The sequence below is a fragment of the Tachypleus tridentatus genome, chromosome 13 (assembly GCF_004210375.1).
Source record: "Tachypleus tridentatus isolate NWPU-2018 chromosome 13, ASM421037v1, whole genome shotgun sequence".
NCBI lineage: Eukaryota > Metazoa > Arthropoda > Merostomata > Xiphosura > Limulidae > Tachypleus > Tachypleus tridentatus.
In genome coordinates this window covers 234,622,003-234,647,932 of record NC_134837.1, presented here as the reverse complement: position 1 = coordinate 234,647,932, position 25,930 = coordinate 234,622,003, and the positions used below count along the sequence as shown (strand labels likewise).

The 25,930-nt window shown below is 31.7% G+C and overlaps 1 protein-coding gene across 1 annotated transcript in view; it reads left to right on the top strand.

Moving 5' to 3' along the window:
* The window catches only part of LOC143238779 (nephrin-like), a 175,024-nt gene extending 160,199 nt beyond the window's left edge, over positions 1-14,825 (top strand). The window contains exon 15 of the mRNA XM_076479322.1: positions 14,691-14,825. Coding sequence (XP_076335437.1) covers positions 14,691-14,735 — 45 coding nt within the window. The 3' untranslated portion in view covers positions 14,736-14,825. The remainder of the gene's footprint in view (positions 1-14,690) is intronic.
* Positions 14,826-25,930: the final 11,105 nt, after the last annotated feature.

Sequence of the window (25,930 nt, the reverse complement as noted above, 5' to 3'; positions counted from 1 at the left end):
CTAGATCCTCGTGATTGGGTAGTATTGTTTCCATATTCAGAAGTAACGCATCTTTATTGTTCACAATGTCGAATACCGAGTGCGTTCCAAGTAATCGTATCGAAAGATTGCGAAGATTAGTGTCATGTTTGTAAGATATTAAGGGTCGATCACTAACTATCTGGTGATGGTAGACTAATCTTTGAGTATTTTAGTAGTTACCCATGAAAACATTCTTGGTTTTTATGTTCATAAAATGATATATCAAGTCTAAAAGAATTCGGTCTTTGTTATGTCGCCGAAAGAAAGTTCAAGAGGTTTATTGGTTGTTTCGAGGCAGACTGGAGATTGGAGATTTGTGCTAATATCTTGTGATAAATAAATCAGTCATTTTCCATGTTATGGTAGCAAAAACACAAACTTCACTATTCTGTGTATTCTTTGGAACTGAGAGTAGTGGATAGAATTTTTATTGTTGTAGGGTACCAAGACTAAAAATGTAGATTGTTTCTATTTTTCTCTGAATCTAGTGCAAACTACTTGAAAAATATACTCCATAGTCGTGTCTACTTTTAAGCAATATATTAGAGGGAAGACAGCCAGATCTATGTAGATGGGAATGAGGAATTTTTCTAAAATATTTACTATTAGTGATACGTTATTACTAAGATAAACTTCGATATCTAAAAATGAAAAGTTTTCAGTGTATACTATGTATATTTTGTGTATGTGAACTGGAAGGCAGATTGAAAACAAGTGAACCTACTGTAAAATTTTTTCTACAATTTTCTTACAAATTGAATCTATAAGAATAACATCCACAATATAACTGCCATATATAGTAAGCGTTTCTCTTGTTTCAATATAAAACATAAGCGGCAAATAAATTTGAAAATGATGATTGAAGAAAATCACTCAGAGTCAATACAAGTCAAGCTAAATGGTTGAGCGTGGGTATGAAGAAATAACTTTCGTTTTTTTTAGGCCTAAAATATATTTCAGTGTGAAAGCCTTTGTCGTGAAGAGCTTAAGTGTAAAGAGACTTGATACCTAGGGTAAAAACTAGTTTTCATGGTATATCAAATAAAATTCTTAGAATAAAGTCAGGGCGACTCTTTAACTCTTAATTGTGATTCATCCTTAGCGTTAATTTTTATCTGGTGGTTTATCAAATACGTTTTTGATTTCGATCAAGTATTCATAATCAGACGAAATTTAGTTGTTGTAAAGCAATTCCAAAATATTTTATAGCAATATGATCTTGGTTCTGTGTTGGTGTTTTATAACGTTGATTTTGCTACTTTAAAACTGTAAAAAATGGACAATTAAGTGTTTATTTATATGTAGTTATATTCATGAGTATTTAGAGAGGAAGGAAAGTTGATTTCATACCACCATACCTACCCACAACATATGCATTGCACATACAATCCACATCTCCCAACATTTCCAAAAAATCACTTTTTCAAAAAACAAATCTCACAAGTTTCACAGATTTTAACCATTTGTTTAGTCATGTGTACTTAATAATGTTTGATTGAATTTAACGTAATGATACTTTCAGGTGTCTTTGAATTCGAACAAAATATGTTAAAAAGTATAATATTGGTTTCACAATCGATCTCCAAGTTAGTAGCTTGTCATTGGTGTTGCTAGTGACTAGCTTCTAACGGTCACACATTTTCCAAGTGAAAATGTGTTTCTTATTGCTTCTGTTAATAGTCTTTGGTGAAAATTGAGTTTGGATAGCTAACAAAGTAAATGGTGCTCCAGCTACTTGGACACCTATTGTCATAACTGTTCAAAAACCAGAAAGATTCTTGAAATCTATTTAGATATGAAAAGGAGCTAGTTTTCTGTAATTGGTTGACGAGGAACCTTATAATATGACCAATGTCGTATAATTAGAATAATTGAGTATCATGCTCTTAAAATACCTGTATGAGGCTGTAGTTTTTTTAGATATATTTCAAGTGTCATATTATATTGGCTAATTTATTGCATAGTTTTTGTATTATCAAATTTCGTGGTCTTGTTGTTTATTAATTATGCATAAAGCTGTACAATGAGTTATTTGTGCTCCGCTTACCACGGATATCGAAACCCGGTTTCTACCGATTTAAGTTCACAAACATACCGGTTTCTACCGACTTAAGTTCACAAACATATCACTGTGCCACAAGGGACAAACTTTGTGTCAATAATACGTTTCAGTAAATCACGTATTTACACACACATATATACATATAACATTTGCTAATTTAGATACTCACGACATATATAAATACTTGATAAATGTCTTGTTTTACCACATTCTGAAGTCTTATATTCATACATGTAATAAAAGTCTACTCATCATTTATCCCTATTTATAACTGATGTGAATTTTAAAAACATTTTATCAAAATGAATCCAACATCTGACTCAAATGTTGAAAACTTACAGGAACGCTCCAGACTGTACATCAGCACATATAATATGCACAAGTAGCTCAGTGTTGTAGAATCTTACAGATAATCTCGAACTCATAAAGTGCTTATTGGAACTGTAAATAGAGGTCACAAGGTTCCATTGTACTTTGAATAAGAATCATAGTTAGAGAAACAAAAAACGAAATAACAACAACAAAATCATCACGTGAAAGTCGAATCATATTATTCTTTATTGTGTTGAGTTTTACAGTTTTGAATTTATTCACATCTCATTCTTATAAATGAACCGTAAATGTCTTAACGACATATTTTGGTCGATTACTCTTTCCATCAAAGCAGATAGTTCGTTATCTTACTGTACGCCGTATACTTCATCTTTTAAGTTCTTGCGTTGACCAGTTTAAGCTCTCAACCTCAATCCAAGTTTAAATTGCTGTAGAACATTTTGAAACGTAGTTGACTAGTCAAAAAAGGCAAATTTCAAGTTCTCAATAATAATATGCAGGCAATGGAATTCGAAAGTAGACAGTGATTAACGTAAAAGGTGATACTAGTTGAAAAACACGATTTCTCTCTCCCAATAGGCCTAATAAATCACTGTACATAATTTTTGCTGTTGAAACTGTTTTCCATAGGTATTCGTACAAATGAAATGTTTTATAAAACAATTTTAAAATTATATATTTTATCAAATCATTTTAAAGTTTGATGTTTCAAATTATTGAGAAGTGTCTTTCTGAACATAAATAATATTTAAATGTGTAATATACTTTTCATTATGAAAAACATTATGGAGTGACATTAAATGATTATTTTTCAGTTGTAAATCAAGCAACGTTTTCAGTTCAAAAAAGATGAATTAACAAAAACGGCGGCTTTCAGCTGCATTTATTGTGTCATTGTATTATTTAGTCTATATTGATAATCATACTAACTACACTTTACAAGTTGTAATTCTTAATGAATTACGTATATTTTCTCGAAGTGCTGATACATACTTAAAAAAAGTGACGAAACAGAAAATCGTTCGTCCCTTTTTACTAAGCCAAATAACTCTTATGTTTTTTTAATAACACAGGATATAAATATTTTCTTCCATGAAAGAGAATATTTAAAAAAAGATACTGTGCAGTTCGTAGCGAATAATTTTGTTACACTTTTTAATCAATTATAAAGTCTGGATAATTTCATTAAACGCTTTTACAACTTATTTATATTTAAAAACCTAGAAGTAAAATAATAACTTTAGTCTTATACATTGATTTCTTTTGTTTTTCGCGCAAAGCTACTCGAGTGCTGTCTGCGCTAACCGTCCCTAATTTAGCAGTGTAAGACTAGATGGAAGGCAGCTAGTCATCACCACCCACTGCCAAATCTTGGGCTACTCTTTTACCAACGAATAGTGGGATTGACCGTAACATTATAACGCCCCCACGGCTGAAAGGGCGAGCATGTTTGGTCGAACGGGGATTCGAATGCGCAACTTTCGGATTATCAGTCGAGTGTCGTAATCACCTGGCCATGCTGGACCTCGTTTTATAGAGAAACAGGCTTCTTGAACCTTTGATATTAAAATATAATACTTGGTGTCTATTTATTTCATTTTAACTCTTAAAGACTTGATTAAATTACGAATTTATGACAAATTGTTAGAGCTTTTATACTGCGCAGAGAATAATTGACTGATATAATTACAGAAAACAGAACTTTATCATCCTGATAACATTTAGATAAAACTGAGAGCTCCGATATTGAAAATTCAATAGCTTATGTGGTTGAATAAAATGAATAAATACCTGTAAAAGTAAATATTTATAATTACATGGGTGGTAGTTTAAATATCTTCGAAAATTATATTTATATATTGTTTTTGTAATTCATATAAATTTTCTAATCATTGAAATGGTTCGATTTTGTGGCAACATCACACAAAACAGACAATAACTAGTTGTATGTAAAAAGTTACTTTTGTTGCATGTAAAGAGTATTTTTAGCACAAAAACAATAATGATTCTCATTATTTCTTTAGGTGCAGCAGTTTTATTCAACAACAAACTGAGGTAAATAAGTATTGTCTGGGTTGTGAACTTAAAAAAATGTGGAAGTCGGATTCTAAGATAACAATGAAAATTATTTTTAACAAAATATGTGTTACGTATTGCAATTTCAAATAGTCTGAAATTTGGTTAAATTGTTTTGAATTGAGAAGTTTATCTTTTATCTCGTCTGGAACTAAATATTTTTCGATGATTCACGATGAGTGAATTAATTTTGAGTTGGTGGCGGTAGAGTTCACTTGACGGGAAGTTAGCTAGCTCGTTGTACGCATATAAGTGTTTCACCACTTAAGTTATACAGTGTCTTTGTAAAAATGCTAACGTCTAAAGATAATCTGCTGAAGCTAAACTGTTTGTAATGTTCCTGGTCAAATATCTGTAGTTTTCCTCTTGATAAGCGTTTATAACTTTTAGATTTCTTGAGCTTTATAGTATACTAACTGTTGCAAACAAACAATATAAAACTGTCACTCGATTTATAAAAGTTAAAGCGAGGTTCTAGAAATTTTAGTTGACCCACATAAAACATATATTGTGAATTCTTACACTCGAGAACCTTCTACAAATTTAGGGAATTGGCAGGAATTTTGCAATACACATCTAACAGTATAAGTTACACATATATTTCTAAATATATATTTAAATTAAACTAACATTGATGTTAAAATGAATATATAAAAATTCGGCCCGGCTTGGCCTAGCTTGTTAAGGCGTGCGCTTCGTAATCTGAGGGTCGCGGGTTTGCGCCCGAGTCGCGCCAAACATGCTCGCCCTCCCAGCCGTGGGGGCGTTATAATGTGACGGTCAATTCCACTATTCGTTGGTAAAAGAGTAGCCCAAGAGTTGGCGGTGGGTGGGGATGACTAGCTGCCTTTTCTGTAGTCTTACACTGCTAAATTAGGGACGGCTAGCACAGATAGCCCTCGAGTGGCTTTGGCGAAATTCCGAAACAAACAAACAAAAATATATAATAATAAAACTGTTACACTTAACATTACAGTATTTATTACAACGTTATCCAAAAGTTTCATGTAATGTTTAACAACTTCATGTGTAAAACTTAAAACATGATATACATTGTGTAATGGTCAGGGAGACTTATTGAGTAAGAGCAAACTAGTAGCAGTAGAGGTTTCTCTTTTCTTTTTTTTTTTTGACTGTTTTCAATATCCAGTTCTTTCACGTGATTAACTAATTGATGGTAACTGGCTGCAGAAATATCTTAGAGACCGAAAATGAATGGTCTCAGGTTAAAGAAAGAAATGGGTATAACTCAAAAATGGCTCTTCATATTAGTCTTATGCTGGCTGTTGAAGTAGAAACTTCATCTCAGCTTATATATTGTATTATTGCAATAGAGGTGGCCATTTTTTTATTGAATTCTCATTATTTCATAGAGAGTGCACTAGCACTCTTTAAGATATACAAGACGTTTGAATGTTCTCACCCACTTTTGTGTATATTGTATAATATACAATTTAATATATGTTTATTTTTCGTATAAGTGGTGCTATTTTGAAATATAGTTAACACTCATGTCAAGGATAATGAATGCTCAATGATTTCAATATTGGGGATGGAGTGAGTGCTAAATACCACTAACATGCCTCTTATTTCAAAATGTCATCCCACAAAGTTTGTTTGAGATTGGTTTAGCAACCTAGGAGTAGTTAAACAATGGACAAACAGACACATAAACTTTTGTGCTTTATGCAGATGAAAAAAATTAATTAGAAGAAAGACATTTAACAATGAATGTTTCAAAAATTTAGATGATTTGTACTTGAAATGAAAACGGGAGATTAATTTTGTTTTTATTATTTAAAAGCTATGATATTGAAAATATCAAATTATTTAAAACTTTAATAATGAAGATGAAGACTGTTAATAAAGCATACAACATTTTATTTACAAGTTTGAACGTTTCGGTATAACTTATTTCATCATCAGTGAAATCTGGAAATTATGTTACAAAGATTATTATTACTACAATTATAATATGACATATACATTAGTATGTTTAGTTATTAGAAAAAGCTGTAAGTGAATGGATAAAACAATGTCTATATATATATTACATAGCAACTGGGTTACGTGCGAAAATTTATAGCAATCTTAAGTCTAAAGAGCTTTGTGAATCATTAAGGATCGGATACTTTTTTTAGCTGTGAGTAGACTTAATATAGAATTCAAGATGTAAAGAACCTGCGGTGATGATAAAAAAATCGTTAAATGAACTATTGTGACCTGTGGTTTCAGAAAGTGTACAAATAGGTGAGCGGCTGGGTTTAAGTAGTGGAAGATTGGTTCTGTTAGATACTCTTAAATGTTCAAAGACTAGTTTTCCCATGGTCCTTTTGCTGACACGCGTGACCTTACATTCACTAAACAGACACGATCCATGAACGTAGAAATTTAGATACTTGGTCTTTGTAATGAAATAGGTGTTTAATACGGAGACCAGGTTTGTATATTATTCTAAGCTGAACCTGAGGGTGGAAGGTTCTTATTGTGTAATATAATTGATTATTAAGTGGTAGAGATTGCGGGCACATGAAAGGAAGGGAGAAAATGACGGGAAATTTATCACTTGTGGGCACTCTAGGAACGATAAAGAATAATCATCTTTCGGTTCGGATGTGAATTTGAATTTTGAGTGTTGGAAATTAAGGTAAGAAAGGTAGTTGGAAACTTAACTTAAGTGTTGAAACAGGAAGAAAGTATCATCAATATAACATTTGTAAAGAATAAGTTTGGATTCATGTTGGCAGTTTTATATCTACTTGCATTCATGATAGCATAGAAAACTATTGACTATCATGACATCAGGTGGAGATCCCATTGCGAATCCATATACCTGATCAAGATGGTGGAAAAACAAATCCAAAATAAATAATGTTTAAAAACTGATGTTTAACACTCTAAAAATAGCATGGGTTTAATATTGCAGTTTAACGGGAACTATTATGTTTTTATATTTTAACTCTAAGTAATGGTTTTGGATGTAAGTTCTCAACAAGTAGAAAAATGAAAAGAAAATTTTACCAGAGTTCATTCTCACGCTCTTGACGACATAAAAAATGTTATATTATTTGAACACACTCAATCTCTTACAATTGCTTGGGTCATTATATGGTCGAACGTTCCATTCGGTATGAGTTCTTTCACAGCCACAATTGGAAAACAATAAATAATATTAAGATGCTTTTAATTGTCATAATAACTCTTTTTAGAATAAAGGGTTTGTTTCAGTGATGTCGAGAAAACCCACTTCTAGAGAAAAATATATACATGTAAAAACGGTTCGTTTGGGTTGATAATTTTTTTTTTTTTATGTAGAGGAGCGATTAACGTTTCGACCTTCTTCGGTCATCGTCAGGTTCACAAAGAAAAAAAGAGGTAACTGACCGGAAGCTGACCAAATGTTTGAAAGGGTTGTGTAACTGAGTGTCGGAATTTAGAGGGCGTGCTTAGAAGTTTGAATACATAATTTTATACTATTTATTTTATTATTATTATTTATTATATTATTTTTAATATGGGTTTAAAGGTGTTCCTTTGTATTGGTTTATTTTGGGCTTGAGTTGTTGTATAAGTAAGACTTCTTTAATTTTGCGTTTGTTTATGTTTGTTTCTTTATTTAGTAGGCCTGGCATGGCCAAGCGCGTAAGGCGTGCGACTCGTAATCCGAGGGTCGCGGGTTCGCGCCCGAGTCGCACTAAACATGCTCGCCCTCCCAGCCGTGGGGGCGTATAATGTGACAGTCAATCCCACTATTCGTTGGTAAAAGAGTAGCCCAAGAGTTGGCGGTGGGTGGTGATGACTAGCTGCCTTCCCTCTTGTCTTACACTGCTAAATTAGGGACGGCTAGCACAGATAGCCCTCGAGTAGCTTTGTGCGAAATTCCAAAAACAAACAAACTATATTTAGTATTTGAGTGTTTTATATTGTTATGTTGTGTTTATTTGACTTGCAGGGTTCGAAAACGTGTGAAGGTGACTGTTCTTTGAATCTGGTTTCCATTTTTTCTGCTTGTTTCTCCAATATAGAAGTCGTGGCAGTTATCACATTGTATTTTATAAATAATGTTTGTGTGGTGTTTGACATTCCAGTTAATATCAAATTTATTCAAAAACTAGGCACAAAACTGAGGTCTATACTATATAAAAACTACACTGACAAGTAAACAACTACAACAAACATACAACTATAACATGAAATATTATCTGTATGAAACATCAAATAATCTAGCTTGGTATTAAAACCGTATAATATGCAGCATAGTGATCTTGTTCTGAACAGAAGGAAACCACCTTATATGTACAAAATCCATTCTCAGTTCATAACGCTACCTTTGTTGATAATTTTTAAACTCACTCAATAGTTAATTTCAAGCGGATATTTCGTGTTCAAATTCCAGAAAGTGTTTTTTTTATTACTTTGTTTAATTCTTAATTCATCATAGAAAATATTTTAAGTTAGGGATTTAAACTAGTTCTGTCCGGCATGGCCAGGTGGGTTAAACTTTGCGACTCGTAATTCGAAGGTCGCGGGTTCGATTCCTCGTCACACCAAACATGCTCGCCTTTTCAGCCGTGGCGGCGTTATAATATGACGGTCAATCCCACTATTCGTTAGTAAAAGAGTAGCCCAAGAGTTGGCAGTGGGTGGTGATGACTAGCTGCCTTCCCTCTAGTCTTACACTGCTAAATTAGGGATGGTTAGCGTAGATAGGCCTCGTGTAGCTTTGCGCGAATTTTAGACAAACAAAATAAACAAACAAACGTGATGAACTTACTGCACTGAGCAATGAATTTTACATTTTGAACAAAATATTAAACAAACATGTTCATTCAATAGTTTAGTTTGTAACTAATTTCTCTTATGTAACTAAAGAATATCCTATGTTTTGTACTGGGTCCGAAAATAGACATAAAACACAAATACATACATAAACACACACTAGATGTGTAACAGCTAAAAAACTATACAAGTTGTGAGAAACCAAATAGCTTTAAGCAAAATATTTTGAATACCTGTCTAGTGTCCTTTTATCTATTAGTTTTGGAACATTATTTAACCTGCATCAATGAGAGTATTCTATTTTATAAAATTTAACGCAGTTTCACTTCAAAAGATTATTCTTACTAAGTAATTCAAAGTGAGAAAGGTGGAGGTTGTCTACAGAACTTGTCATGGAAAACTTCAGTTAAAGAGTCATGAACGTTTCTGCTTGATTGGAAGATTATCTGTGTACGAGAGACTTTACTCGTAGAATTTATCACACATATATTAAAAGACTGTTACCTGTTTATTCTATGATTAAGTAAACAAATAATAAATTTTTACCAGACGACATGTAATTTTATAAATGGCATAAGGAAGGAACATATTCAATGAGCCTTTGACAATTCCGTCTGAGTGCACAGAGCCACTTCCCATTTTTTCTATAATTTTCTAGTATTTTAGAATGTAGACGTGCATGATGGTATAGGCACATTTTAACATTTATTGATTTTTATTCGAAATGCACACAATTACACTAATCGTAAAACTGCATAAGAAAAACAAAAGAAAAGATAACTGAGAAACTAATAAACTAAAAAATAGTATTAAACAGCGTGTTTTCAAAACAGCTACAGTTTTATTAATTATTTAGGATAGAAAACTAGCAGACATCTGAGATACTCCATATGAAGTGGTAACTGTTCCTTTGTTCCGAAGTTATGAACATTGATATCATTCTACCTTTACAACAAACATTAATTGGCTACTTTATTAGGAATACACCTAATACTTATTGGTTTTTATTCCATTTAAATTACTTTGCTTACTTATAAGAATTGCAAAAACCGTGATTTCTTGTTTAAATCAATTTTTGAACTAATTGTTGGTATTGTTAATGCTCTTCATATTGTACAACTGGACAGCATCGCATCTGAACTACGTTAGCGGTTCACTATTTCTTGAACATAGAATAATCTATTGGTTATGGCGCTCGACTTGCAAGTTGTGAGTCGCAAGTTCGAATTACTTTACCGAAAAAACTCGTAGTTTCACTCATGTTGATGTTATAATGTGAAGTCCATGCTTTCTTGTCACTGGCAATAGGGTAGTCCTTTGGAAGTCAAATATATATGTAAATCAATTAAAATATAATTACAATTTTGCATTTAAATTTCTCAAGTACTTACGAGAAACATGATATATTCAGCCTGATATACATGAACACTTGCTCAAAGTTAAGTCTGGTGGTTTATTATCTAAAAACTGGTTTTCGATATTAGCAGTGGGTATAAAACAAAGAGTCCATTTTTATGATTTGCACTTAAAAACAAATTAACAAAAACATATCTACTAAAGTTAACAGAAAGTATTTGCATAAACCAGGATGGTTTTGTGTCTGATTAGCTCATTCCGTTGTCTTTCTACATTTGTAACGAAACTTGAAAATTTCCTGTAGTTGAAGAAACTCTTCTTCAGCAATTACAATGGAGTGATATATTTCCAATATTGCAACTTTTCTATTCTCTGCTCATCTTTAGAGTAAAGAAAAGTAAATAATATTAAAAAAAATAATTATTCTCAGTTGAAGTAAGATTTGAATTCATAATATTTCACTGTTTTTATAGTAAACCTACTAGCAAGTTAACAATAACCATCCCTAATTTTCAACTGCTGGTTATAGGGAATGAATGTAACAGGCCAACAGCGCTTAGCAACAACTCTTAGGTTACTTTTTTACTAATGGATCGTGTGATTTACCGTTATTTTATGACGCTTTTATGCCGAAAGAGCGAGTATATTAAACGGAAGGTTTTGATCCCTTGACCAACAGGTTGCGAGACGAGCGTCCTAATCATTCTGACATACCAGACCTCAAACTATGATACTCTAAACAATAATTATATATAAATTATGTTTCACAATCGACATAATACGAATTCCTTCAAATGCACTCTTTAACTTGGTGATTTCCAAACCCTTTTTACTGACGACACCCTAAGCTACCCAACGTGATTTGCGTGACATTCCTGCTGCCACATGCAATATTTTTCTTATAGAGTTAATTTCCATTATTCATCAGTTGTACTACCAAAAATAGGTTGAGGTAATAATAACGGACATGATAGAATAATGCGTAGTCACTATATCTCCAGTGTATATGCTGCTTTTCATTTATGCATATTGTTCCAAAGTCGAAACTGGGCGAATAGCTAAAATCAAGATTTATTTTCATTCATCATTTTCCTTTAAAAGGTATAGCGCTTACCTCGTTCTAATAGAATCAATAGTTTTATCAACATTTAATAGAGCAAAGGCGTCTTCACTATCTTTTACTATATATATTCTATTATTATTTTATGTAAGATTTATAAAGCTTTACAATACACTGTATAACCAAGCAATTCACGTACGTCATAATATAAAAAAGTAATGAAACAAACATCAGGGAAGAAATACAAATAAAAAATCCATGTGGGGCTGACTAATGAGCTTGGAAAAATAAACCAATCAAGATAGGCATGGAAGTAGACATATCACTTGATCCGGCTAATGAACATGTAGCAGACTAAGTCCTCCTGACTTTACATAAAGAATAAAATTTCTACATTACTGGCGTTCCACTTCAGGTTTTACTGATGCACAAAAATAGAGCAAATAAAAGAGGAAGTAAAAATAAGTAATAACTGCATAATACAGAGAGTTTTAAAGCTACAAAAATTATTGAAACAGAAAAGTAAAAACTACAACAACCGAGTTACATAAAATATAAAAGAAAAAAATTATACTTTGGTTCAGTCTAAAAAAATTACAGATGTTTGCCAAAGTAAAGCTACTTTTATTATTTGTGACATAACAGCCCATAGAATGTTCGTTATTGTTGTTGTTGTATCAAACATAAACCCTCATAGCTCTGTCATCTCCTGGCCGATTTAAGATCTAATAACAGAGTATCAAACTTAGGAGTTTCAAGTCTTTCGATGGATATTTTTTACCACGCCCAAGATCTCATAGATTAATTTACCTCAATCCTGCCTGCCTAAAAGAATTACAATTTGAGTGTAGACTAGTAGAATTTCTAATTAGTAATAAAATTAAATCCGACATACTTGTTTCACGTTTCATATTGATGACACATAAAAATATAGCTAGTAAAATTAAAATAAAAGCTATCATTGATTAATTTACTTTAACCGTCTATAAAACAATTTCATGTGCCGTTGCTATTGAGGATTCTCCCTTGTTTAAATATCAGTTATACGTTTTGTAGAGTTTTGCTTTCACGTTTCAATACCTTTTTTAGCATTTAAACATTTTATTCTATTGTGTCTAGCTACGATACTTATATACTAATTCATGCTTGTGTGAAAAAAAAAATATTATACTGGTTTGTATAAGCAATCTTAAAGGAAACAATACAAAATTACGATGTAACGTGTACCAAGTTTTTAGCTGTAAGTTTAGCACTGAAGTATTAACTGCCTCTACTCTTTGTTGTGAATCAATTATTTTGTGCGTAAAAAATTGATCATTTTGTAAATTTATAACAACGATTTCTTCTTTTCTTTCAAACAGGCAAATGCACTAGGAATTAGTCAAAGAAAAAATGAAGAAAGAAATCTCTAGAAGTTACTTATAATTTAGTTTGTTTGTTTTTTGAATTTCGCGCTACTCGAGGGCTATCTGTGCTAACCGTCCCTAATTTAGTAGTGTAAGACTAGAGGGAAGGCAGACTAGCCATCACCACCCACCGCCAACTCTTAGTCTACTCTTTTAGCCACGAATAGTGGGATTGATCGCACATTATAACGCCCCCACGGCAGAAAAGGCTAGCATGTTTGGCGCGACGGGGATGCGAACCCGCGACCCTCAGATTACGAGTCGCACGCCTTAACATGCTTGGCCTTATAACTTAGTTTAGCAAATCCACCAGAACTAACTTTTTAATGATTACCAAACACATTAGTTACATTTATTTAATTCGTATTTTAAAGAAAGATGTATCATATAGTTTGTAAATGAATTTATAATTATTAAAGCGGTATGTTTTAATATGTCACACTGTACTTTGCCTCAATCAAATAATTTATTTGGAAACATACGATGAACTAAACCTTAATTATAATGTTGTCATCAAACGATTGTGTTAGTGCTTTTTTACACCAAAGCCACTTCGGGCTATCCGTTGTCCACCGAGAGGAATCGAACCTTTGATTTTAGAGTAGTAAATCCGTAGACTAACCACTGCCTCAGCGGGGGACATCGCTCAACGAAAAAGTAGAGTTTGCCCAAAATAAAAAAAAATGGAAATGACAAAACAAAATCTTCTCCATATTTTTCTGCTTATATAGTAAGCCCATTATGGCTAAAATACGCACGCTTATTACTTTTCACCAAATCAGAAAATTCTATTATTTTGTTTTCCTTGAACGTTATACACTTCTTGAAAAGGTCTTCGATTACTAGTTTGCCTACTTTTGATTCTAAAGCTGCGTGAATTTTCCTTCAAATTTCAGTAGTTTGAGTACTTACGTTTTGACTAGAACACCAAAAAATGTTACAAGTATTATTTCCTTAGTGCTATGAATGTACAGAGAAAAATCTAATGTGCATATATTTACAAAGTCTATTTATCGTACTCCAGTGTAAGCGCAAATACTAGACTGAGCATTTACAAGGCAGGCACCTAGCAACCACCAACAATGGGGCCCTACTTTGACTCTTATACTAATTATAGTAGTAATAGCATCAAGAAGATAATTCTGTACGTGCCTGCCTACGTAGTCGATGCATTTATTTGTTTCCGTTAACTTGTAAATTAATATTTGTTTTTGCAAGTATGCCACATGATTAGTGAATGAGAAAGGACATCGATTAATGAAAATCACAAAATACTCTTATCCCCTTCATCTAATCAATATCATTCTCAGAGCTCATTTCACATAACTGAGCTCAAATACTGTCATATACTGTCACTGCTAAAGGTAACACACTCCATTCGCATGTAATCCATTTGATAACTTAAACAACATTAACAGTATTCTGGTCTGTATAATCATTCCTTGTATGAGTTGCTTCCGTTTGTAGGTCTAGTTAAACAATAACAGTGCAGATATTTTCAGCTGACGTACAGCACAAAATTACAAGAAATAGATTTACATACTCTTGAATATAAAAAGTAATAATAAAAAATTATGCTTTGTGTGTATTTTTATAGCAAAGCCGCACTCGGATATCTCGTAAGCCTACCGAGGAAAATTGAATGCCTGATTTTAGTGTTCTAAATCCGAAGACTTACCGTTTTACCAGCAGGGGACAAATTATGCTTTGGCTCTATCAGTATGTAATCTATATAAAATAAAAAGTCAACAAATGTGTATGTGTTCCTTATATTTCCACAATTTTTGATCAACCAACACTAAACTTGACACTGTGATACAGGATGACATGCAGAAAATCATTAGGAGGGGGTTGAAGCTCTCTATCTAATTTAATATTGATGAATCTCTTTAAAACAGATGTCATTATTTTCGTTATCTGTATCAGTATGTACTTTTATTGCACTTTTAAAGTCTATTATGTTAAGATAATAAAAGTAGAAACACCATTTCCTACCTTTGATTATTACAAACAAATTTTTATTTCAACCGTCCAACGGATGTGTACTCCATCTTGTTCCTCATGACACAATAAAACAAACTAACTTTGTATTACCCACAATACGTTGTATTAACGGAAGACATGTAAATTATGTTTGTTATCTTCACTGTACTTTTACAAGCCAATCTATTTATCCGTTCCACATATTTAGCTTTTTATTTTCCTACATGGAAAGATAATTGAATGTTACTAATGATTTTGTACGCCAACTCTTATATAAATATTATAACGAACACAGAACCCTTTTGTACAAGGGTAGATAATCCATGATTTATACTAGCAAGTGGAAATTACAAAAAAACAACAACATAAACAACCAGATCAAAGTCTTTCAGACGACCAGTAATTAAACTAGATAACTATACTAAAATCAAAACATTTAGGATTTAATCTATCAGTATAAATGCAAGAAAAAAGCCAAATTTCAGATATAAAACATTCAGTAAACAGAAAAACAATAACGAGAAAGACACTTGAAAATATCGGCCATTAACAAACACAGAGAAGGAAGAACATCAACGATCGTTAATGAAATGTGTAAAGTTTCAAAATACTCAGCTTTCAAGTTGATTCTCCTAGGAATATTCTTATCATTTAAACTACCCTAATATTTCAATAATTTCAACTTCTAGAATGTATTTTTCTAATTACTCGATTTCCTTTTATTTTTGGGTATTAAATGTTTGCTAAATGTTTTCCTTCCCAAAAATCTTCAACAATCTGAGCGTTATAATGTAAAGGTTAATGGCATTTTTCTTTGATGAAACGTAGTACAGGTGTTGAGAATGCGCTGCATTGATAATCTGCTTTCCCTCTAGTCTATAATATTGAAATTAGAGCAGATATTCACAAACAATATGTCATTGGAGAACAAATTACAAATAAATGATTAATCAACGAAACGTATATGAATTCAGAACTGTTATTACTATCAAATAGTATCAAACCTCCTTCTATCTTGTAAAGTCAGTATTATTAATTTATAAATGCTAAAACATTAACTATTTTTGTTTTTTAAGTAAGAAAACATATCAAAAATGTTAAAAGAATTATTTAATCTACTCTGTACACTTTTTTTGTTTTTGGTCATTTGTTGCAACTTCATATCTCCAGCATCATAAGTTATGTGCTATAATACGCGTCGAAAACTTTGAGGGTTTTACTTCTGTGGCGAGCTTTAGTTATTGGACTCCATCCTTTTATTTCAAAACAAATTAACAAAAAGTGAACATTCGAGGAAGACAAGCTTTTCGGTAAGAAGTATAAACATAAGTTTGGTCATAGATAATACATCACAAAAGATTTATATGACACTTACGATTTAACTCACCTAATTTAACTTATTTTTAAAGGTTTCAGTCTGTAAAGCGTCAAATGAAAGGAGACAAAATATCGATCAAAGAAAAGCCCTTTCTTTATGCTGTCTACAAAATGCTTTCACAAAAATGATCTCCAAGGTTCTATGCTTACAATTTTCTTAGCTATCAATGAAGCTTTCTAGATTTCCGTGAAAACATGTGACGAATGTTTAAGTTAAGCAGTTTATTTTAAGTAACTAAATTTGCTGAATACATAAACAATGGCATATATAATTACATATGAATAATACATGATAGTTAAAAATATCTGAGATTTATTCAGATTAGCTAAACGTTTGTTTACCACGCTAAATAAGATTTATCCGATATCCAGGTAGCTACAAACGGATTAAAGAACTTACAAAATTAATGATCTATTGTTGTTATGAAAATGCACAATAATGTAGAAGATACACAAACATTATCTTAACTCAAGGAGGAAAGAAATTTATGTATAAACAGACATAAAAGCGAAAAGAAATAGAATACGGAAACTGTGGTTAACATATGTACCAATTGGTGTTAAAGAATTGCGTCTTGTTAAATATCAAATTGTTTGTCTTTTTTTTCTTTGGTAACTTGGTTGGTTTAAATTAATTTAGTTTCCTCCATTGTTTAAATTTACTAAAAATTAACTATAATCCAGAAATAATTACCAACTAAAACATAATATATTATCTTAAAATATCTTAAGTGCATTTGTTATCAAATGTTTCAGTATTTGTAGGCCTGGCATGGCTAAATAGTCAAGGCACTCAACTTGTTATTAAGGGTTGCGACTTCGAATCTTAGTTACATCAAATATAATCCCTCTTTCAGCCGTGAAGGTGATATAATGTTACTATTCGTTGGTAAAATGGTATCGCAAGAGTTGACGGTGGGTGATAATGATTAGCTGCCTTCCATCTAGTCTTACCTCGAATCATTTTTGTGAATACTGGCCACTAAATTTGCAGTTGATTACTCGTTTGATCACAGAAAAAGTTTTAGCATCAATATAACTCCTTGTAATCTATAATAATAAAAAATCCTATATGTGTTGATGTGGCTGCCATAGCTCTAAGGGGAACTAATCTAGAAACCTGAAAGTTTTTATACACACTAAAGTAGTTCTGAGTGGTGCACCAGGGTATTATTTCTATATTTGATTCTGAAACGTTTACAGATTTTTCCCCTATATCTCCTAATCCCCATGAATCTGTTATCTTAATATGTAAAGGTTTCTGCCAAATAGAGTTGAAAGAGTAAAAAATGATCGAAACTCTGCTAAAATTGGCCTAATATTTAGAAAAAATATACATATTTGACCAAAAATAAACAAAATTCAATAATGTATGGAGCTAAAATTTCTTAACCATTCAAAGGCACCTCCTGGTGTCCATGGAACAGACCCTCAGAATAATAGAAAAGGTTTAAACAAATAAAGTTAGATAAATAACATAAAACAAAATACTTACAAGATTTTGACGTTTATAAACAGTAGAACTGAAAATTTTGAATTTTATTCGCTTTCATATAATCTGAGATCATCTGTATCAGCAGAAAAGATAAATTAAGAAAAAAGTAGAATGTAAAGTTAAAATTAATATTTTCTCTTTCAAAATTTTAAGTTTGGGGGAAAAAGCAGAGAAAATAATAGAAAAATATTGATGATTTTGTAATAATTGTTCAGACAGATTAATAACGCGTAAAAATTAAAGAAATGTAGATATTTGCTTAAAAAATAAGACTTTAATAATATATAAGTTTGAGAAAAAACATCAAACAAAACAATGAAATGATATTATTACATGAAAAATTCAAACATAAACAGAGAAAGGAAAATATAAATCTGAGTATTAAAATAAAAATAGAATTGAACAAATCTGGAAAATTGAAATAAACACCGAAAAAATATATATTAGGGAATATTAGAGAATTTAGAGAACGAAATATATTGAAATTCAATTACTTGAGATTTGCGTTCGTGATTTAATGGACGGTTTTATGTGTCAATTATCATCCAGGTGTGGTCTGATTGCAGCAATTCTTATTGAACTTAATATTGTATTGGTGTCTGATAACACATAGAAGAGGGCTTGGAGTTTAAAATCAAACATGTGTAAGCAAGTGCTTCTTTATAGTAGTGTATGAAGGTTATATTGATGAATAAAAGTTTACTGACTGGTTCAAGGTTCCAGTTAAGGGTCATCTAATGATGTCATTAAGGTCTTTTTATTTTATAGTGGTTTATTTACTTGATCTAGTGCAGTTATCTGGGTCTTGTGGAGTACCAACGTTCTTATACTTAAAATTGAAAAGTCAGCCACTTAAACTTCGATGAATCAGAGCAAACGTTTAATGGATAACCTGTGATTAGAGGTGATCTTATTGGTCACTAAAGAATCCTCTATAAGAGCATCTTGAAGTGCTGTCAGAAAAATTCCATGTAAGTTCCATAGACATATTTTCTACACCTACTTTTGTATTAAGAAACTTCTCCCTATTATCAATGACTAAACCAGTCCAATCAACATGTTTCTTAGATAACCTTCAGTCACACTCTTTTTTTGGACATTACCGAACACAGCTCACATCACATTCACATGGCATCTTCTACCATCATCTGGTTGTCATAATAGGGTCCGGGTCCAATAGGAATTATACTTTGGGCCCTATGTTTATTAGTGCAACAAGACCAGCGAGCAATACAAGCTCTGGCTACTTCTTCTCACTTTCAGGAGGGGATTACTACAACACAATTAAAATACTAACATTCCGTTTTATTTGCTTATGTTACCCTGAACTTGCAATGTTCAATGAAATATCATATAAGCGTATCTTCTAAATTCAAAACTATATTCGTACAGGTCACGTTAGATAGGTGATTACGACACTAATACAGAATAAGCATCGAGAAAATATTCAGTAATATTTGGAGCCTGGAAATAATAAATTCTATATAATAAAACTTATTCCAAATCAAAACTCCCTGAAAATGTTAAAATAACAGTGTTTTGATTTCAACGTAAACGATGATGAATTAAATTTATATTATTAAGAAGAAAAATGATGAATTAAATTTATATTATTAAGAAGAAAAACAAACATGTCTATGAATATTTCAGCTTAAAACAAACAAATTGTATCAACTGGTCACAATAACAATTAATGACATTGGAATTATTGCTTAAAACGTTTGGTCCCTATAATTTTAGTTTCATACGTAAACAAATAAATATTGGAAATCCACATGACACACATAATGCACATATCTATATATTACCTACAGCTATAACAACTATTAATGTTTCAGAGTTACATCTAATAATACTTCTCTACCTATACAGACACACATGTTACAATACGTTGAAGTAATTTAGGATGGCATCAGTCTCAATGAAACTAAACTAGCCACAAAATTGCACCAATAGCATGGTGTTGACACTACTTCTCCAACATGGCAAGAAAGGAAGCTGCCATTCTAATGTGACAATGTGATATTTACCTTTCCTAATGGATGTCCAACCAATCTAACAGTGGAACAGTTGCTCAATCTATCCTTATTTTCGAACATAACACCGTTCTAGGGCCCTGGCTTTGGGAGTGGGTTTTTCATGATAACCCTTTCTGTCTACTGGTAACCAGTGTTAGTGCAGGTATCAACGTAGCTGAGGTTTCAACATTCCTTGCTTAATGAAACATTATTTTCTTTAAAAAAAACAACGTGTTATTGAGAAAGTGAAAGAAAAAGAAAACTGTTGCTAAATTTTTTTCTCTCCAAATATCTTTGCATCATGGCAGCTTGAGAATTTTTGCCATATAAATAGCTGCATTCAAAGCTCAAACATCTTTCTAGCTGAACAAGTTTTGAATTCTCTCATTGAATGCGTTAAAGAAGATATCTTCAGAAGACACTAGTATTATCATCAATAAAAGTGCCCAAGTTCTCACAAACTATACTTTCCTGAGTCTTTAAATTTTTTGTAGATCACTGAGTTTTCCAAAAGCCACAATGTCGTGAATAGCTAGCCATTTTAGAGGCAAAAGCCGTGATACAGGAACTTACTTTTCGCATACTATGCAATATCCTCAGATCTCACTCTCAACTGATTTGCTATTATGTAGTCTGCAGTGTAAGTCCTTTCAAAGTTCAGAAATTACTTTTCAATTTCAGAGGCAAAGCAGACTCAAATTGTATATAAAAAAGTCAAGTGGGAAACAGAAAACACATATGATTAAAACTTTGCAAAACAAATCCTTCTAAAGAACCTCAAGACTAGAATTTAATAGCTTTCCTTTAGCGTTTTCAGCCAAAACTGAAACTGATACGTATACATTAATATTAAAACGCTAGAGTTACGTTAAATATGTAAGCAAAGTCTAGTTAAAATATATTCTACAAATATAAGGTAGACATTGTCGTACAGTGTTGTTATACCGTGAAAGACAAAGAATTATCACCTGGCATAGCTCACTGCTGAGAGTGTTCCATCTGCAATCAATTGGTCAGGTCATCGACCCTTTTATTCTTGAGAAACATTATAATAAGGGTCAGTTCCTCCGTTCATCAGTAAAAAGTAGTTCGAGAGTTGTTTGTGTTCAATTACTGCCTTTGTTCTAGTTTATCACTTCCAAATTAAGGATAACTAGAGAAGATGGTCCTATGGAAGTTTGCGCAAAATTCGACAAACAAACAAATAATCAAACACGATATTAATTTATATGAACAAGTTTCAATTTCTTGCTCAAGACAGATTCTTTGTCATCTAAATACTAAAAGATAACAAAGCTCAGAGACAAAGCTTAGAAAAACAAAGTCGTCTTAGGAAATAATGTGGTATTTCAATTTCACTTATTTCCACTCAAATAATTAGATAGATCTCTTTCTCTGTCTGCATACCATATACAAACAGAATGTTGCTAGCCAAGATCTTCCACAGACATCTTATCCTTGAGGCACACAAAATTTCAATGTCGATATATTCATTCATTAAGTTAGACTATTGACATTAGTCAACCTCTATTTTCTATATCCGCTCCTTTCTTCAATATTTCCAGTTAAGACCAGTATTTCAATTCCTTTTTTTCTCACAACATGTTTCGGAAACTCCAACTGTCTCTTCCTGATGTTCAATAGAAGCTTTCTCCTGCAATCTGCTGTTGACAAGATATCTTCATTTCAGGATCACACTCGTACAAATACCTAAAGGAAGCGCCTTAAGAACCACAACTCAATGTTTTCAATCCTCTTCTCTGTTCATTATGATGCTATTTATGATTGATTTTACAAATTAAATTTGTTGCAGAACTTTATAAGTAAGCGTTCAAAATGTGTCTAACTTCTTCAAAATTGAAAGCTTCGGTAATCACTTTAGTGTGAACAAAACACCTTAAGTACAAAAAAAAACGTTTCTTTGAAAATAATTAATTACTCTCGTTCTAATTTTTCACATTTTAAGTGTAAGCTTACTGTAATACTATAATGGTAAATATATTCATTTTTAAACCATCTTTTAGCTTCATTGTTTTATTTAAAATATGAATTACTTAGATATTACAGAATACGTTCCAGAAACTTTAAAAAACTAGAACATGTTGTTCAGTAAATCTTACTTCTTCCTTATCATGTATGTTTATGGTACCTTAGTTATTTTATTGAACTGTATGCAGGATTAACTTTAATAATGTTTTAAACTTTATGTGTGTTTTAATAATAACATTTGTTTTAAATTATATAATTAAGGAATCTATTTCTAATATGTGTATAATATCGTGATTGGCTCGAAACGTTTGTTTTTAACTGTTACTGTTTGCAGATTTTAAATATTAAATGTTATTGAGATGGTAATTGCTTAAATATGGTTGCCCATCCAATCTTGCATAAACATTTTATCCACCTAAAACAATGTGCTCTAATTTAATATATTTATATGATACACTCGCTGCTGGTAGTCATAATTATGGTATTTTCATTTGCAAGTAAAGTTTATCTTATTTCTTTCACTTTGAATAACTGAAAACAGTAAATTCGTTGCATCGCAGTAAATCAAATCCTGAAGTTTAACATTGTCAATCCATAAACTTACCACTGCCCCACCGAAGGACAGAAACTTCAAAATGTAATGACGTAAAAAAAAGGCTTCCCTAATACTAGCTTTTCTTGTATAATTATCTGGGAATATATATGTTATTTTGGAATAATTTTCTCTGTATCTGCGTTTTTGTCAGTTGAGAAAAATGCATGTAAGGTAGATTCCAAAATTACTTAACAGAACGTGATGGAGATTTTTATTTTATTTCTCGAAATTACATTTGTGATTTTAATATAAAGGGGTACAGAGTACGTTTTTATTAAAATTAAGAGATAAAGAAACTACATGCAAAATTAGGACATATACTTGGATACAATTAACAGAAAAAACGCATATTGCTTCCAGATTCCCTCTCGTAAATATGCAAATTTAATTGAAATATATTTTATTTCGTGACTAATATGCATGTGATCATATTTTGCTTTGATGTTACCAATATATTTCTGATATTTGTAGGTTTGTTTGTAGTTAAGCATAAAGCTACACAAAGGCTATATGTACTCTGCCCATAACGGGTAACGAAACCCGATTTCTTGTCAGCAGCTCTGCCACTGGGGGAATGGTTTTAGATACTTCAACTAATTTATATTTACGTTGTTGTTTCGATCTATAAAACATTATTTTAAAGATGGATATAACATTATTTCTAGACTATTATTACAGATTCATATGATGTAGTTTACGTTTTATAGTTAACCCTATTCTGATCGGTCAGCATCTTTCATGTGTAAAGTGCATGTACGTATATAAAATTTAAATTTTAAATAAAGCAATAACTACAATACTCTTTAAACACTTTTTTACTCAAACGTATTTTATTATTAGCATTTCGGTGCTCACTTTTCTAAGTTTTTCTTTATCTTGTGCTATTTTTCCCTTTCTGTAATTTTATTGGTGCAGAATCTCGTTCGCACAGTTTTGTGAGTTCGCAGCAAGTGAACTATTAATAAGCTACAGACAGAACACAAGCACAATTAGACAGAACAGATTAACGTGTTTGTCAGTGTGAAATGAATATATTGATGCAATTTGTATTTTTGTAAGTAAACGATTAGGTGTAGCCTTTGCAGAGAAGAATAATGTAATTTAGTGGGAAGTTTGGAAGACAGGATAGAAACTAGGTGTAGGTATTTTTTAACACGTTGGCTTCCACAAAATAATTTAAGTATAAACAAAATGAAACAGCCTGTAGGTTTCAAGAAGCATTCATAGTGTTCCAAGCTCGTATGCTACATGATAAATTTAATTTGAAACCTAAAACGTATGTGACCCACCGGTGAGTCACAAGGTAGCCACCATGTTAAACTTTTTGTTTTTTTGTTACTGATATTGTCTCGTGTTACATAATATTTCTTTGAAGGCTGTGGAGAGTGTATTTTGGGATAAGGCATTAATTACCCCGAGTTAGATTTGGAGAATCAGTAGTCATTGGCAAAATATGCAAAATATTCAGATTATTCAAATGTGACACAAATCTTTATTTATTGAATATAAATAATTGTATAATACTTTTGATATATAAATTAGTTTAAAGTTGATAGTATTTAAACAAGGTATACAAGTAAAGTAATTTAGAGTATTCTAGCTACCAAAAACAAAATTATCTGCTAAGTGAGTAGCTTTCTTATTTAATTAGAAGTTTAGAAATAACAGGTGTAAAAGATAACAAAATAAATGAATATACGACAAAACGCTCGATATACACATCTTTATAACATTCTTAGGATAATGCATTATAAAGAAAGGTTTTAACATATGTATAAACACTACATCTTTTAAATCAACTGTAAACACACACTGAGAATCTGCAATTTGTTGCAATAATGACAACAGGGAGAAGATGTTGTCATTGTTTATAGTTGAGTAATTATTGAAAATGGAAAAGGATTGGTAATAAAGATTTCGTAATTTGTGGCTCTGTGATCGAGAACTTTAAAGTTTTCAATGCGTATGGAGTTGTTGTTGTTTTTCCTATGCAATCACATACAAATACCACTTGGATTATTTATCTTGTGTCCCTGGGACACATAAACGACTTTTGCCTCTAAACTTTATGTTTCTTAATTTTTTCCTTTTCAAACAAGCCATACGAGTACAACTTCTGGCATATACCTTTTAAGATGGCATGATGACCCAAGTTAAACACAATTTGTTTGTTTTCTTATACCATTAATTATACAGGATACCAAATTTTGGAGGTCCTAAACTTATGATCTGAATACATATTTATGATTTGAGTTTGTAAATAATTTGCATTGTAAAAGGACTGTTATAGATCCTTCACAAAAGATGTCAGTGTTAGGTTGTACCCACTATCTATGAAGTACCAAGTAATATCAAAATGTATTTCTTGTCGCATGACATTATACTATGACTACAGATCTGTACCTGTCACGTGAGATGTTGATCTGCATATGTAAAATCTTTTTAATGTTACACACTCAACCATCTTTATCCTTAATATCTGGTGTATATTTTCTGTGCGACACATCATATATTATTTTTTATAATATATTTTTGAATAAGAAAGAAGAAAATAAAATTAGACCTAAAATGCTTTCATATTAATTCTAAAAATAGTAATCTGCACCAGTTATATATATCATATGTTTGTTTTACGTTTCTCTGTATACACATGACGAGTTGCATATTATTCTTATTTTTGTCCTTTTATTCAAACACTTTGTAAAATTAGTACAATTAGAGGCATTGTGTCAACTGCAGTCATAGCAATGCTGTGTTACTAAAAGTGTAGTGAAAATGATTGTCCTAATACTGACTAATATTAACTTCACATTTAATTCTGTAGGTAACATATGTATATGTTTAACTGTTTTTGTCGCTTTCCTTGAATGTTTGGGTTAAGCTGTGATTACATGTCATGGTGTTATGGTTGTAGTAACCTTAGAGGAACTAGACTCAAGAGGTATGTTCTTAAAAGTCTGACTCATCAAAATATTAAAGAGGCTCACAGAAAGTTGTTTCCAGAGTAATAAAGACTAACGAATAATACATGCACAACAAATGTGCATGATACTGAAAACTTTGGAGAGCAGTGCGTTTAATATTTTCTCTTTAAACAATCTGGTAGTTATGTAATGACTGCTGGAAAGATCTTCTCGTAACTATTATATTTCTAAACCCCATTAGATTCTCTAAGGATTCCATGCCACACATCATTACGCAGGCCAACATGCATTAAAGCTAGTTGTATAATAAACACTGGAATTATTCAGGAAACCAGTCAAGTGTGAAAGTAAGCTCTTGGCCAAACCTATCGCGGGTACAATACATTTCCCAAGAGTAGAATTATTTTAGTCGATGGTTGGGCATCCATTAAACTATAACTTGTTTCTAAATATGTT